At 40.1% G+C, this 15,975-nt stretch overlaps 1 protein-coding gene across 30 annotated transcripts in view; it reads left to right on the top strand.

Moving 5' to 3' along the window:
• The window catches only part of LOC114919286 (NLR family CARD domain-containing protein 3-like), a 155,238-nt gene that overhangs the window by 113,973 nt on the left and 25,290 nt on the right, over positions 1–15,975 (top strand). For 18 of the 30 annotated variants that reach the window (XM_065960426.1, XM_065960425.1, XM_065960424.1 and 15 more), the window contains 2 exons: positions 8,325–8,435; positions 10,328–10,438. The exons of 11 other annotated variants lie outside the window; for them this stretch is intronic. In XM_065960426.1, coding sequence (XP_065816498.1) covers positions 8,325–8,435; positions 10,328–10,438 — 222 coding nt within the window. Of the gene's footprint in view, positions 1–2,143; positions 2,162–8,324; positions 8,436–10,327; positions 10,439–15,975 lie in introns of those variants that run through there. One more of the 30 variants, XM_065960446.1, reaches the window with a different exon arrangement.

The raw sequence follows: 15,975 nt of genomic DNA, 5'->3' as shown, positions 1-15,975 counted from the left end.
TTAAACAAAGCAACATCAATCCAAAATCAATGAACTTCATCAAACAAATCACGATCATAAACTAATCTAAGCAACAAACATTATCAAGCAAAACTTGTGGAGGAGGAGTAAAAGTGTAGATGTCTTGTGGGAGATGGCTTCATACCCACGTGGTCGCCCTTACGATGGCGCACACATAACAAAGATCTGGCATGGTCTATTGTCTAAAGAGGCCGAGTTCGGCCCTGCACGATCTGTGTCTCTGAGGCGTCTGGATGGCCGTGAGTGTACAGATCTCTATGTGTGTGTGTGCAGCCTATGTGTGTACATCACGTGAGTGAAACGAACCCCTTTATAAAACGTCTGTTTACCGGCGGGTTAAATACGGCACCGTGAGAGAAACGGGTCTTATGAAGCGGTTCTGATTAATTGAATTAATCAGGATGATCAAAGTCATCGCTCAGGTGTTTAGAGGGAAGGAGGGACCGTCATAGCAGCACAGAGTATTCTGTTTTATTAGAACATCATGAGGTTAAAGGAGTACAACAAAGATATATATAATAATAAATGATTCAACATTTATTTAATCATTATTGTATAAACAGGACAATGCTGAGGAAAATGTCTGCGTTAATTATTCTGGTCCAAATATTGGATTTTTTTTTGGGTCAAGCTGGATTTGAACCTGCTCAAACGTGAAGCGCCTCCGGTTCGTGGATTTGTCCTCTACGGCTACACGCGGCTGGCCTCCGCGTGGAAGGTAGCTATGCTAACCACTATACCACCAACGCCATGTGACATCTATGTTACAATTAAATGATTTAATAGACCCTGAGATGAAGGTGGAGACGTGACGATGTGTCTGTTTGACTTGTTTCAGCACATTTTACATTTTACACTCCGACTTCATCTTCAAGTTTAAATCTACGGTGGCTGGGAGGGGTCAGGAGAATGCATTTACAAAACCGCTTTGCAAACTCCACAACATGAATGCTAAAGTAACAAGTAACATTAAATAATCACAACAGGTCCAGAATAAAGCTGCTCTCTCTCTCCTGTGGTTTCACATCAAATGTCTGTTGGTTAGAAGTCAAACACAGATTATTGTATTCACTGATGGTTTTCTTACTGAACGTAATAACAAATAAAACTCTTTTAACTTGTCAGATTATCTTTCAGTACTGATACACACCATCATCCAACGAGCTGTGGGAGGTCGTTCATCATCATCTCAACGCTCAGTAACGTACAGAGACAATTCACCAACAAGTCAAAACCCTGTATACAGTTTAAAAAAACATTTTGTACAGAGAAGCTTTAGTCAGTACTGAAGGGACGATGAGCCTTTCTGTGTCACCGTGTTTATCTGTTAGACGCTGTAAACGTTTTGTCTGTTTCTTTTGTTCATTTCTGTAAAACGTCTTTATTATTCTTTAGTTGTTGTAGATATGATGTTGTTAACGGGGGAAGCTAACAGGGATACAAACAAACAAACAAACAAACACATTGTTTCCTGGGAGCTCCTGAGCTCTCGGGTCTTGGAGGTTCCTCTGGATTGTTACAGCTCACACGTTGAGTACCAATCTGTTTAATTTGAGCCCTGCTTATTCTGAAATGAGGATTACATCAAGACCAGCAGAGAATAAATATTTAACTTTAATTAAACGGTCAAAAAGATGAAGATTACAGATACTGATCATGTTTGTCTACAGTTTAACTTTTCATTCTTTTTTAATTCATTACACTGTGGAGGAAAATATCACAGAGCAACTTCAGAGTGGATAAGTTTTATTGGTGTTACAGTTTAATAGAAGAACAGAGTGACAACAAGGAGGAGGAAGTGTGGAGTTCAACAGGTGGACATCTTTATTCACCTGGTTCACCTTTATTCACCTCACAGACACACCAACTGTAGAAGGAAGATTTGAACCTCTCTGCCCTCATGAAGTTCAGATTGAAGGAGTAGAACTGAATCATCATCATCAGTGTTTTATTAAATGTTTAATCACACTCTTATCTCCAATGAAGGCTGTGACCTTTGAAACCCTGTTGCCATGGTGATAAACATCCTGTGCTATTTCCTGTTTATACATTATACTTTCACTTTCTCCAGTGGTGACGCAGTTCTGTTCTCCGTGTTGAAGGCAGAGTCCTGTAAAATATTATAATCCTCTGGTTGAAGGTAAGAGACTCTTTTCACTGTTGTTCAGACTCTCTGTTTAATTTAAGTCTCAAAAGAGCTGTAAGCTAACAGTTAGCCACCAGGTTCATTAGCTGCTCTTATTACAGTAGAAGTAAAGGGAACACGATGACTCTCAGTTTAGCACGCAGGCTATGCTAACATGCTAACGTGCTAACATGCTAACCGGACAGTTAAACTCTTTTCACACATACAGAAATCTCTTGAACTCCGGTTTGGCTACCCGGAGGGGCTTTAGGCTATGTGGGGTGGTTAGGGTCCCCTTCCATGCAGAACAAAAAAGGAAACCCCGCAGCAGGGCGTCAGTATGGGCCTGACCACCACTGACCCAACGGTGGGGAGGGGAACCAGTGAATCATGTTTTAATGAAGTATTAAGAGTCATACTCAAAGTTTGAAGTGCTTTATTTACACTTTTTTCTGTATTTATTTTCACACGTCTGAGATGTGTTAAGTTGCTGCAGCTTATAACACCCAACTTCCTGATACGTCCCCCCCCCCTTCCCCCTTCCTCTCTGGGTAAGAGGAAGTGAGTCAACATCAGGAAACCACTTCTACTCTGACAGATGAAGGGGGAGGGGGACTCTCTCGGGCTCGCTCCACCTCTCACTCACTGCACGCCATGACAGCACGAGGAGAGGAGAAATGTCAGAGCATTCAGATCCTTACAGATAAAAAAAACAGGAGAGAGGGTGAGAAGTTAAACCCTGAAGAGACATGAGAATGTTTATTCATGACATCATACGTTTCTTCAAACCATGCTCAGAGCTCTGTTGAAGAGGTAAACAGACTCTTCTATCTGATCATTTGTGATTGTATGAAAACTTTTTATAATAGCTTTTAAAGCCACGGTAACTAAAAGCTTTTAACTTTTTGTTGAACCGTCATCATTAAATGTTGAATGACAGCTGGTGGGCTTCCAATATAAAATAACATGTATCTGAATGTAAATAAGGTGAGCACAGTGCATGAAGTAGAATCCAAACAGAGAATGATGATCAGAAAGTTCTCCCTCAGAGAGCCTCTCCATGTGTTCACACTATAGAACATCATACCTTAGATTTATAGTGCTTTCACACGAGCAGAAATGTTTTGCTCGAACTTCACCCAGAGTTTCTCCTCTCAGACCCCGAGTCATTTTTTCAGCAGCAAATCAGAGTGAGCTGAGAACGCAGCAGGATATTCTCTGGAGAATTCTGCTTGAGCCAATGGGAGGGGGAGTTATGTTTCTGTACTGTGACTGTAAGAAAAACTGATACTCCCAGAAAAGTGAGTCCAGCTTCTCTCCTAAAGTAAACTCTCAGTGCAGCACTGCACCACAGAAACTGGATCTCAATATGTGAGTGTCGAGGAGTCAATAAATAAGTGCAGCTCTTCCAGCAGGAGGGACCCCCTCCTCTGTGTCCTCACACTGACCCAACATGACTGCTGCTGCTTCCTCTGGTGTACACCTGTGACCATGCGCAAGACCCGATCGCAAAACTCAGCCTCAAAGCCCAAAGTTGCATCATAGATCCAATGGGATTATTATCCATCAAACCACGGATTAACTTCTATGGTCATGGCTACATGGCTATCGCCTCCCTTTTCCACCACGGTGGCCGACATGCAGCAGCGAGTTCGGGGCGAGCCACCAGACGCGGGCTGGAGAGCTGCTCGGATTTTGTTTACTCTTCTTCTACTTGCCGGCGATGTGCACTTAAATCCAGGCCCAACTCGACAGCTGACTAGCACTTTGGGTAATACATCTGCCTTTCCAGTGGAGCCTTTCTCACCCCACAAACACATAACGTGGACAAATGCTGTGATCATTTTACAACAGCTATCACTGGATTAATTGACAAACACACTAAAACATGGAAGAGCAGACCAAGAAGAAACTCGCTCCCATGGTTTAGTCAAGACCTTTGGCAATTAATGAAAAGACGTGACTTTGCTCTTACAAAATGTCTTATCTCTAAAACTAACACTGATCATTTAATTTATACTGGCTTAAGAAACAAAGTTGTAGCTGAACTACGCAGGGCTCAGATGAATTATTTTTCAAAGCTTATTGAAGAGTCCAAAGGCAATAGCTCTGCACTGTGGAAGCACATTAACACTTAAATCAACTCCAATGCCTCAAAACATCATAGAATTAAGGGTTTAACAATAAACAACACATTTAATTCAGACAACGCATCGGTTGCAAGTGAGTTTAATGCTTTCTTTATAGAATCAGTTCAGGAACTATCCAAAAACTTCAAACCTGTCGAGTTAAGACCAGACACACTCAGTCAGAAAACTCAAAATGGATTTTACATCAAAGAAGTAACTTTGGAAAAAGTCAGTAAGATCATGAGTAACCTGAACAACTCAAAGACTAGGGATATTCATGATTTGGACGGTGAACTGATCAAATATCATAGAACTCAATTACTTAAGCCAATAACACATCTGGTGAATATGTCAATTCAAACAAAAACTTTCCCTGAGAGCTGGAAAAAAGCCATTATCAGTCCAATTTACAAAAGTGTTGAGCCAGACTTGACATGTAATTATAGACCCATTGCCATTCTCCCAGTTGTGTCCAAGATATTAGAAAAAGTTGTTGCAGAGCAACTCGTACTACATCTTGAGACAAACCACTTGCTGCATCAAAAACAATTCGGATTTAGACCCAAACATACTACTGAGACTGCAAAATGTTATCTTATTGAGAAAATAAAATGCTTTCTGTTGTGGGAGCAGTTTTCCTAGACTTGAAAAAAGCCTTCGACACTGTTAACCACAATGTGTTGCTATCCAAACTTTCTAAATTTCAATTCTCTGATCAGGCTTCGCAGTGGTTTGACTCATACCTAAGTGGAAGAGTGCAATGTGTCAGAGTCAGTGGGCAAAAGTCCATCTTCCGTAACAACAGCATGGGGATACCCCAGGGGTCAGTTCTAGGTCCGCTGCTATTCAGCATGTACATCAATGACCTACCTGAGATCTGTCCTGCAGTTGGCTGCAAAATGTATGCCGACGATACGGTTATATACACACCTGCAAGATCTGCTAGGCAATCTGCTGCCCACCTCAATGACTCCTTGCACTGTATTGCAAAATGGCTTGAGTCTTCTAACTTAACATTAAATATTAAGAAAACAGTTTCAATATGCTTTTCTATGCTCGAACAAAGGGATAAAGAAACATTCTTAGTTAAAATAAATAATGAGACCATCAATGTCGTTGAAGATGTAAAGTACTTAGGGATCGTTCTAGACTCACCTATGATTCGAAAAACACGTAGATTACACCTGTAAAAAAGCGAGATCTAATCTAAACTGCTTCAGAATCATTAGAAAATACCTCTCATTTAGTACAGCTCAGCTATATATACATGCTATGATATTATCACATCTATCATATTGCATCAGTTCTTGGTCTCAAGCCTCACAAACAACTTTAAAGCCAATCATATCCCTATATAACCAATCATTAAAAATCATGGACAAAAAAACGATAAGATGGCACCATTGTCGTGTATTAGAGGTACACAATATGTTTAGCTTTAAAAGCTTCATTAGTATTTTATCCCTGTTGCATTCATTACTGCACTGTATTTATAACTGAACTGTTTTCTTTTTCTTTTTATCTTTATCTCTGTTGTTTCTAAAAGCCTCCCGTGGACAGGTGTTGCAAATTAGCATTTTGCTATAAACTTGTGCATGGTTAAATGTTACAGCACCAATGTTACTGTATGTCCATGTTAAATAAACAAACAAATAAATAAAATAAAATAAGTTCTGTGTTAAAAAAAAATGTTAAAAAAAGCCTTCTTGTACTTAGTAAAAATATACTTCTTACTCCACTGAATTTATAGAAAATCTTAAATTTGTTTGCTAGTTACTTCTCAGATTCAGATTTATAATGCAAAATAGGATGAATACACTATTTGTCTAAATATCTTTATTACATGCCCTGTGAATTCACAAGGTATCCAGCTACAGGTATGTAAATAGGATTAGATCCAACTGTAGCAATGACAACAAAATGAGGAACACATTAATGCATTAAAAAAATATATAATTAATATTCTGTAAAAGGTACATTTTTGCAAAGTAACTATTATTCATTTGTTACTCCAGACTAAAGTCTGATACGTTTGTACTCTAACTTCTGTAACTTGTTTGAGGGTATTTCTGTGTTGTTACTACTTTAGACTGCTTAAGGTTAAGAACAGAGTCGGCTTCTTATTTAGTGTCAAAACAAGTTCCTCATTTATCATGAAATAATCTCAAAATGCTCCAAAAGCCTCATTTGAATGTTAGAATAGCTAGATTTTTTCTCTGGGGGAGAAACCCCCCAGACCCCCCTAACTTCATTTACTTTTCAGAGTTTCACTTGCTTCACCTGCTGCACCTGTTAATTTATATAGGCATAAAATTCACTTGACTGTAGGTCAAATTTGTTAAAAAGAAGCAAGCTCACATCTGTCAGCCTAGATCTTGAGCTTCAAAAAAGAAAAATGTGTCAATTTTATTTCTTAGATAGAAAACACCTTCAAATTGTTTTTTTGTACTTGTTTTATACTTTGAGAATTTTTGGACATTTTTTTTGTCTGCTTTAATCCCGGGCAGTGACATCACAGTGTTCACCAGTCAGAGAGTTGAGTGATCAGACTCATCATGATAAACCATATCACTGAGTTTGTGTTTCTTTAAATAGAAATCCAGTTTACAGAGTAGCAGCTGATTTCAAAGATGGAGCTTGATGAGCAGAGGTCATATTTTTTCTAATTATCCCTCGGATCATTACAACAGAAAATAAAAGAATAGATCTTTAATGTCATTGCTATAAAAACAGTGAAAGGCAGTTTAGCAGCTCTTTGTCAGAGGCAGCACAGACAAAGAGCTCTGTTCTGCTTTTCTACAACTCTTTCATCCTCAGACATTTACATCACTCTCACTTCCTGTCTTCAGTCCATGTTCACCTCTCCCAGTACTTTCCTCCTGTTTCTCCTACTTCTCCACCAGAGGCCCTCAGAATACACCTCCTTCTCTTCTTTAAACAGCCCAGACCTTCCCCTCTATCCTACTCACCTGCAGCACAAAGAGAGAGAGAGACGTGACAAAGACAACAGCACCAACCCTCAGCAGGGTGGTAGAACAATTTACACTGACACACATTTCAATAAGAAAGCTCATAATATAAGAGCCACAGTCATAACATGCTTCATTAACTACACTGAGTCCAGTATTCAGGACAAGAACACTTTTATAATCATCAGAGACAGAGGAAGGATTCCTGCTCTCTATGAACAAACTTTAACTTGTGTCCTTTTTGAACTTTCTTGAATCCATAAGTGGTCTTATCCTCAAAATAAAGAAAACAATCTTGTTCCTCTGCTGAGATATGATAAACCATTGTTATAGCTCCTTTCAGGTTCAATCTAGCTCGATGTTAACCAGAATATCTAATTAAGTCAAAGTTAGATATACTGTATTTTATTAATATAAGCTTTTCTAATACTAAACATACTTAACAAGATTATATTCTTTTAAGTTATAGAATATGACTTGTAAAGTTATTTTCATGTGGGGGACACAGAAGAAGTCCTTTAACCAAACACCAATCCTGCCTCGTTCCACGTCGACAGCCTGGTCAACATCTGTTTTCAGTCCACAGTCTGTCCCTCACCTGCTCCTGTTTCCCAATAAACAGTCTGGCCTCGGCTTGTTCATGGTTCTCTTTCAGAGGTCCAGCCAGTCTCCTGTTCCTACAGATCACTCTCTCAGGTTGTCCTTCTGCCCCCCCTGGTGGCCACTTGTAGTTTCTTCATGAACATCTGTCTGTAGCTAGCCTGAGTTCTTTTTCTCTGAAAATGCAGGTTTGACTTCTAACCTTTATTGTTCCTGGTGTCATCTTTCTGAGCTGTGTTTATGTTTGAGTCTTCTTCTGTTAACTTTGATTTCATCAGTCTAAAGAATCTGAGGACAGACACAGTGTTGTCTGTATTCTGAGTGAGATACTGTTCTAATAGAAACAGAGAGAGCTGTGGAGAACTTCAGCTCTGCCTCCTGATCACTGATTATCCATCTGCTAGTTTGAACTGGAACAATCTGATTAAAAATGATCTTTGTTCTAAAAGCTTTCATTAACCAGCTGTTTGTTTGTATCAGGATGCAGAGACAGAGACCAGACTCTCCTGGACCCAGCTGTGTGTCCATGAAGAGTGACCGGTCTAAAGGTCTTATTATTCACTTTAAAGATGGACGTCCTGCTGATGGAAGGTGAGATGTGAAAGTGAAGTTAATGTTCTGACTCTGTTGTTTAAAGACTCATATCTTGTCTCAGAGCTTCATGATGTGTTGTAGGACTCATCAGTTTATTGTTTCAGCAGTGACATCACAGTGTTCACCAGTCAAAGAGTTGAGTGATCAGACTCATCATGATAAACCATATCACTGAGTTTGTGTTTCTTTAAATAGAAATCCAGTTTACAGAGTAGCAGCTGATTTCAAAGATGGAGCTTGATGAGCAGAGGTCATATTTTTTCTAATTATCCCTCGGATCATTACAACAGAAAATAAAAGAATAGATCTTTAATGTCATTGCTATAAAAACAGTGAAAGGCAGTTTAGCAGCTCTTTGTCAGAGGCAGCACAGACAAAGAGCTCTGTTCTGCTTTTCTACAACTCTTTCATCCTCAGACATTTACATCACTCTCACTTCCTGTCTTCAGTCCATGTTCACCTCTCGCAAAAAAACCCTACTGCAAAGAAGTTAAATATTCTTAGATAAAGTCAAATTGTCTTGATTCAAGAAAAATAAACCTGCCAAAATAATTAGCTAGATTTATTTGTCTATTTTAAAAGTCGAGCCACTAAAATATGATTCTACATCTTAATACATTTTATTTAAAGTGTTACAAAGTAGAGATAAAAACAGCAAAGTAACAATACATCGATAAAATCAACATCAGGGGTGCAAACTTGAAATTCGCCGAAAAGAAACATTAAAATAGAAGACTTAAAAATCACTGAAATTATTAAATCTGAACATGTGTTCAAATAAAAATAATTCAATTGAAATTAATTTAAATAAATAAAGTAAAAATATAAAAAGAGTTAAAAGTTACAGTGCAGAGTTAAAGTTTAAAATCTTATTAAAGCTGTTTAATGAAAGGCTGTAAACAGGTGAGTCTTCAACCTGGATTTAAAAGAGCTTCATTAACTACCCTGAGTCCAGTATTCAGGACAAGAACACTTTTATAATCATCAGGGACAGAGGAAGGATTCCTGCTCTCTATGAACAAACTTTAACTTGTGTCCTTTTTGAACTTTCTTGAATCCAGAAGTTCTCTAAGTGGTCTTATCCTCATAATAAAGAAAACAATCTTGTTCCTCTGCTGAGATATGATAAACCATTGTTGTAGCTCCTTTCAGGTTCAATCTAGCTCGATGTTAACCAGAATATCTAATTAAGTCAAAGTTAGATATACTGTATTTTATTAATATAAGCTTTTCTAATACTAAACATACTTAACAAGATTATATTCTTTTAAGTTATAGAATATGAATTGTAAAGTTATTTTCATGTGGGGGACACAGAAGAAGTCCTTTAACCAAACACCAATCCTGCCTCGTTCCACGTCGACAGCCTGGTCAACATCTGTTTTCAGTCCACAGTCTGTCCCTCACCTGCTCCTGTTTCCCAATAAACAGTCTGGCCTCGGCTTGTTCATGGTTCTCTTTCAGAGGTCCAGCCAGTCTCCTGTTCCTACAGATCACTCTCTCAGGTTGTCCTTCTGCCCCCCCTGGTGGTCACTGGTAGTATCTTCATGAACATCTGTCTGTAGCTAGCCTGAGTTCTTTCTCTCTGAAAATGCAGGTTGGACTTCTAACCTTTATTGTTCCTGGTGTGATCTTTCTGAGCTGTGTTTATGTTTGAGTCTTCTTCTGTTAACTTTGATTTCATCAGTCTAAAGAATCTGAGGACAGACACAGTGTTGTCTGTATTCTGAGTGAGATACTGTTCTAATAGAAACAGAGAGAGCTGTGGAGAACTTCAGCTCTGCCTCCTGATCACTGATTATCCATCTGCTAGTTTGAACTGGAACAATCTGATTAAAAATGATCTTTGTTCTAAAAGCTTTCATTAACCAGCTGTTTGTTTGTATCAGGATGCAGAGACAGAGACCAGACTCTCCTGGACCCAGCTGTGTGTCCATGAAGAGTGACCGGTCTAAAGGTCTTATTATTCACTTTAAAGATGGACGTCCTGCTGATGGAAGGTGAGATGTGAAAGTGAAGTTAATGTTCTGACTCTGTTGTTTAAAGACTCATATCTTGTCTCAGAGCTTCATGATGTGTTGTAGGACTCATCAGTTTATTGTTTCAGCAGTGACATCACAGTGTTCACCAGTCAAAGAGTTGAGTGATCAGACTCATCATGATAAACCATATCACTGAGTTTGTGTTTCTTTAAATAGAAATCCAGTTTACAGAGTAGCAGCTGATTTCAAAGATGGAGCTTGATGAGCAGAGGTCATATTTTTTCTAATTATCCCTCGGATCATTACAACAGAAAATAAAAGAATAGATCTTTAATGTCATTGCTATAAAAACAGTGAAAGGCAGTTTAGCAGCTCTTTGTCAGAGGCAGCACAGACAAAGAGCTCTGTTCTGCTTTTCTACAACTCTTTCATCCTCAGACATTTACATCACTCTCACTTCCTGTCTTCAGTCCATGTTCACCTCTCGCAAAAAAACCCTACTGCAAAGAAGTTAAATATTCTTAGATAAAGTCAAACTGTCTTGATTCAAGAAAAATAAACCTGCCAAAATAATTAGCTAGATTTATTTGTCTATTTTAAAAGTCGATCCACTGAAAGATGATTCTACATCTTAATACATTTTATTTAAAGTTTTACAAAGTAGAGATAAAAACCACAAAGTAACAATACATCGATAAAATCAACATCAGAGGTGCAAACTTGAAATTCGCCGAAAAGAAACATTAAAATAGAAGACTTAAAAATCACTGAAATTATTAAATCTGAACATGTGTTCAAATAAAAATAATTCAATTGAAATTAATTTAAATAAATAAAGTAAAAATATAAAAAGAGTTAAAAGTTACAGTGCAGAGTTAAAGTTTAAAATCTTATTAAAGCTGTTTAATGAAAGGCTGTAAACAGGTGAGTCTTCAACCTGGATTTAAAAGAGCTGAGAGTTTCAGCAGACCTGCAGTTTTCTGGGAGTTTGTTCCAGATATAAGGAGCATAGAAACTGAACGCTGCTTCTCCATGTTTGGTTCTGACTCTGGGGACAGAGAGCAGACCTGTACCAGACGACCTGAGCGGTCTGGATGGTCACTGATGTATTTTGGCCCTAAACCATTAAGCGCTTTATAAACCAGCAGCAGGATTTTAAAGTCTATTCTCTGACAGACTGGGAGCCAGTGTAAAGACCTCAGAACTGGACTGATGTGATCCACTTTCTTGGTTTTGGTGAGAACTCTAGCAGCAGCATTCTGGATCAGCTGCTGTTGTCTGACTAGACACGAAGAAGTCCCTGTCCTTTAAGTAGGATTCAAACCAGTTTAGTACTGTGCCAGAAACTCCCACCAAGTTTTCCATTCGGTCGAGTGATATATTGTGATAAACTGTGTTGAACGCAGCACTGAGATCAAGTTAAACTAAGACTGAGGTTCTGCCACTGTCTGTGATTAAACTGATGTCATTAAACTCTTTAACCAGAGCTGTCTCAGTGCTGTGATTTTGTCTAAAACCTGACTGGAAGACATCGAAACAGTCGCTCAATGTCAAGAAGTTATTTAACTGTTGAAAAACAGCTTTTTTGATTATTTTACCTAAAAAAGGAAGATTTGATATCGGCCTGTAATTGTTCATTATTGACTTGTCTAGATTGTTCTTTTTTAATAGTGGCTTGATGACTGCTGTTTTCAGGGCCTGTGGGAAGACACCTGAGAGAAGAGACAGGTTTACAATTTGTAACAGATCTGGAGCCATGACTTGGGAAACTTTTTTGAAAAAACCTGTTTGCAGAATATCAAAACAGCAGGAGGAAGAATTTAATTGTTGTATAATGTCCTCCAGGTTTTTAAGGTTGATTTGATTAAATTGTGTCATGGTGCTTAAGTTGGTTTTAAATGGACACAGCACATTTCCTGATCCTGATGATGAGTTACTGACAGTTTGTCTAATTTTCTGGATTTTTTCAGTAAAGAAGGTGGAAAATGTATTACAGGCTCTGGTAGAATGAAATTCAGATGCTATTGACACAGGACGGATTGTTAGCCTGTCGACAGTAGCAAACAGGGCACGAGCATTGTTATTGTTTCTGGTGATGATGTCAGAGAAGAAAGATTGCCTTGCATTCCTCAGTTGTGAATTATAAGTGTGAAGTCTCTCTTTGTAGATGTCATAATGAACCTGGAGATTAGTTTTACTCTTTTTCTGTTTCTTACCAGTGTCGAATTTCTCCATGGAGATTTTTTCTTGAGAGACAACCTTCACCTTAGTGGGAGCAATGGAATCAATAACATTTGTGATTTTAGACTGAGCCCCAGGACAAGGCAGCTGTGGAAGAGAAAACCTGGTTAAAGATTTCACTGGTGTTTTCAGTGATATACCGTTTTGTAATCACTTTTGTTTGAATACTTTTGTACACTGACATAGTACTCTCAAATAAAACACAGGAGTGATCAGAGAGGGCAACATCTGAAACAACAACCTTGGAGATGATTAAGTCCAGAGTGTGCCTTCTGTTGTGTGTGGGCTCTGTCACGTGCTGAGTCAGTCCAAAGCTGTCAAGAGTGTGAAACAGTTCTTTAGTCCCTCTGTCCTGGGGGTTATCAACATGGATGTTAAAATCACCAACAATAATAACACAGTCAAAGTCAATACAGATCACAGACAGCAGTTCAGTGAAATCATCAAAAAAGTTTGCACAGTATTTAGGTGGCCTGTAAATATTTAGGAACATGGCTCTGGGGGTGGACTGAATGTTTTGCATTTCATCCTTATCAAGCTGAGGAGACAAAACATGACGCACCCGTGGAGGGACGGTGGGGGGGGGGGGGGTGAGAGCCGTCTCGGAATGGGCGATGGTGGGCGCCGTCGGGTGTTTATGGAAGAGAAAAAGGGAGAAGGACGGGGGGTACTTTTTAATCCAGCATTGACCAGCTCCTTCATCTGGTCAGTGAACTCCAGGTGGGGGGAGGAGGGAGATGATGATCTGACCGGGGTTCGAGGGGGTAAGGGCGGTGAGACTTCACAGGTGTTGGTGTTGGTGAGGGGGTCAAAGGTGGATGGAGACCCCTCCTCTTGGTTCTGATGTCTCTCCTCTTTAGGTCTCTCCTCAGATACTGCCAGACGTTATTCTTGACGAAGGTTTTCATCCCGCTGTGTTTTGTCTTTCTTGAAAGCTGTTTTCTTTTGTCTCTTGTCCTTGGCAGGGAGAACTGATGGTTGAGGCAGGGAGTAAAATAGGTTAGAGGTGGACAGTTTCACCCCTGACATGTTCAGGCAAAATCCATCTGCCTTAAAAAGATGTCTGCGCTCCCAGAAAATGTAAAAATTATTAATAAAATTCACTGAATGGGCATTACATGCAGTTGTGAGCCAATTATTCAGTGCCAACAACCTGCTGAATCTCTCCTCTGCTCTTCTGACTGGTGGTATGGGACCACTGATAAACACATCCACATCCAAGGGACTGACCATCTTCAGCAGACCAGTGAAGTCCTGCTTCAAGACTTCAGATTGTTGTTTTGTGACATCATTTGACCCAATGTGTAGTATGACATTCTTCACAGTCGGGTGTTCAGCCACAATATGCAGGATCCTTTCTGCTAAATCAGAGACCATATCTCTGGGAAAACACAGTAGTGTTTTTACCGCACATCCTTTGTACATCTTTAACAGCAAAGTCACCCACAATCAGAGTCTCAAGCCCAGGCTTTCCCTGTAGCCTTTTACTTTTTGATATGTTTTCAGTCCTTACCCTGGTGTCTGAGGATGGAGAAGCAGATGAAGATCCAGGACTCTGCAACAGAGGGGAATATCTGTTCTGTAGTTCCACATTCATTTGTGGGGGAGGTTTGTTCCTAACCTTCCCTTTCGCAGCTGTCCTTGGCTGTGTCCCTCTTGATACAGGGGTTGAAGAGGCACTTTGCAGGGGAGGTAGTGCAGGCCAGCCGGTCTCATCACATATCTCAGCTCGCTGTGCTCTGCCTGCCTGTCTTTGGCTTAGCACCAAGACATTTCCAAGGAGGACTACCATTAGTAGACTTATTAGACAAAACAGAGCCCACCTTTGTCTTTGTAGAGGTCTCTGTGCTCCTTAGCTGTGTCTTAGCTTGCTCTTGTCCACTATTCTGAGTTAGTGGTAATGTGGTGTCATTCTCGCACAGTCCGTTCACTTCCACATTCACTTCTAGACGATTCATCTTTGTCTCCAGCAGTTATAGAAGATGACTTGCAAGGGACACAGAAGAAGACCTTTAACCAAACACCAATCCTGCCTCGTTCCACGTCGACAGCCTGGTCAACATCTGTTTTCAGTCCACAGTCTGTCCCTCACCTGCTCCTGTTTCCCAATAAACAGTCTGGCCTCGGCTTGTTCATGGTTCTCTTTCAGAGGTCCAGCCAGTCTCCTGTTCCTACAGATCACTCTCTCAGGTTGTCCTTCTGCCCCCCCTGGTGGCCACTTGTAGTATCTTCATGAGATGAGATGAGATTCAACTTTATTGTCATTACACATATACAAGTATAGAGTAACGAAATGAGGTTTGGCATCTCACCAGAAGTGCAAATAAGCAGAAAGTGTAAGAGTCTGTGCTATGTACAGTAATTACAAAATTTACAGATGTAGACTAAAAAAAGTGAATTATTAGGTATATCTGGATGGCTGGATTAATGGGATGCTGTAAATATAAATAAATGCTATAAATATAAGTGTATTCTTAGGATTATAATATACAATATAATATACAGATTAAGGTGCAGTGAGCACCTTAGCACCTAGCATGCTATAGTAGTTTACAGATAATATAAAGAATATGGACATATTGTACAGGTCGATAACTTATTGAGGTGATATGAACATACTATAATACAATAGTACAGATGGATGAGAGATGTGTGCGTGTGACCAGGAGGAGTGGTGGGGGGATGATGGGTGTGAGGTGATATGGAGGGGAAAGGGGGGTCAGCAGGGTGCGGAGAGAGAGAGGGAGAGAGAGAGAGAGACAGAGTTCAGAGTTTGGGGGGTAGAGTTCAGTAGAGAAACAGCTCTGGGGAAAAAGCTGTTCCTCAGTCTGCTGGTTCTGGTCCGGAGGCTTCTGAAGCGCCTGCCGGAGGGCAGGAGGGTAAACAGTCTGTGGGCAGGGTGGGAGGAGTCTTTAAGGATGCCGTGAGCTCGCCACAGCGTTTTCTTTGGACGTCCTCAATGGCAGGAAGTGGACACCTTGTGATGCACTGGGCGGTTTTTACCACCTGCTGTAGCGCCTTGCGGTCTGTGACAGAGCAGTTTCCGTACCAGACTGAGACACTGCTGGTCAGGATGCTCTCGATCACACAGCGGTAGAAGTTCATCAGTACAGCTGAAGACAGGTGGTGTCTCTTCAGTGTCCTCAGGAAAAAGAGGCGTTGATGAGCCTTCTTAACCAGACTGGAGGTGTTAGTGGACCAGGAGAGGTCCTCTGTGATGTGGGTCCCCAGGAACTTGAAGCTGGAGGCACGTTCAACAGCCATCCCGTTGATGTGAATGGGGTTGTGCGTGCTTCCTCTTTCTCTCCTGAAGT

This window comes from Labrus bergylta, chromosome 11 (genome assembly GCF_963930695.1).
Source record: "Labrus bergylta chromosome 11, fLabBer1.1, whole genome shotgun sequence".
Taxonomy (NCBI): Eukaryota; Metazoa; Chordata; class Actinopteri; order Labriformes; family Labridae; genus Labrus; species Labrus bergylta.
This window is presented reverse-complemented; position numbering and strand designations above follow the sequence as displayed.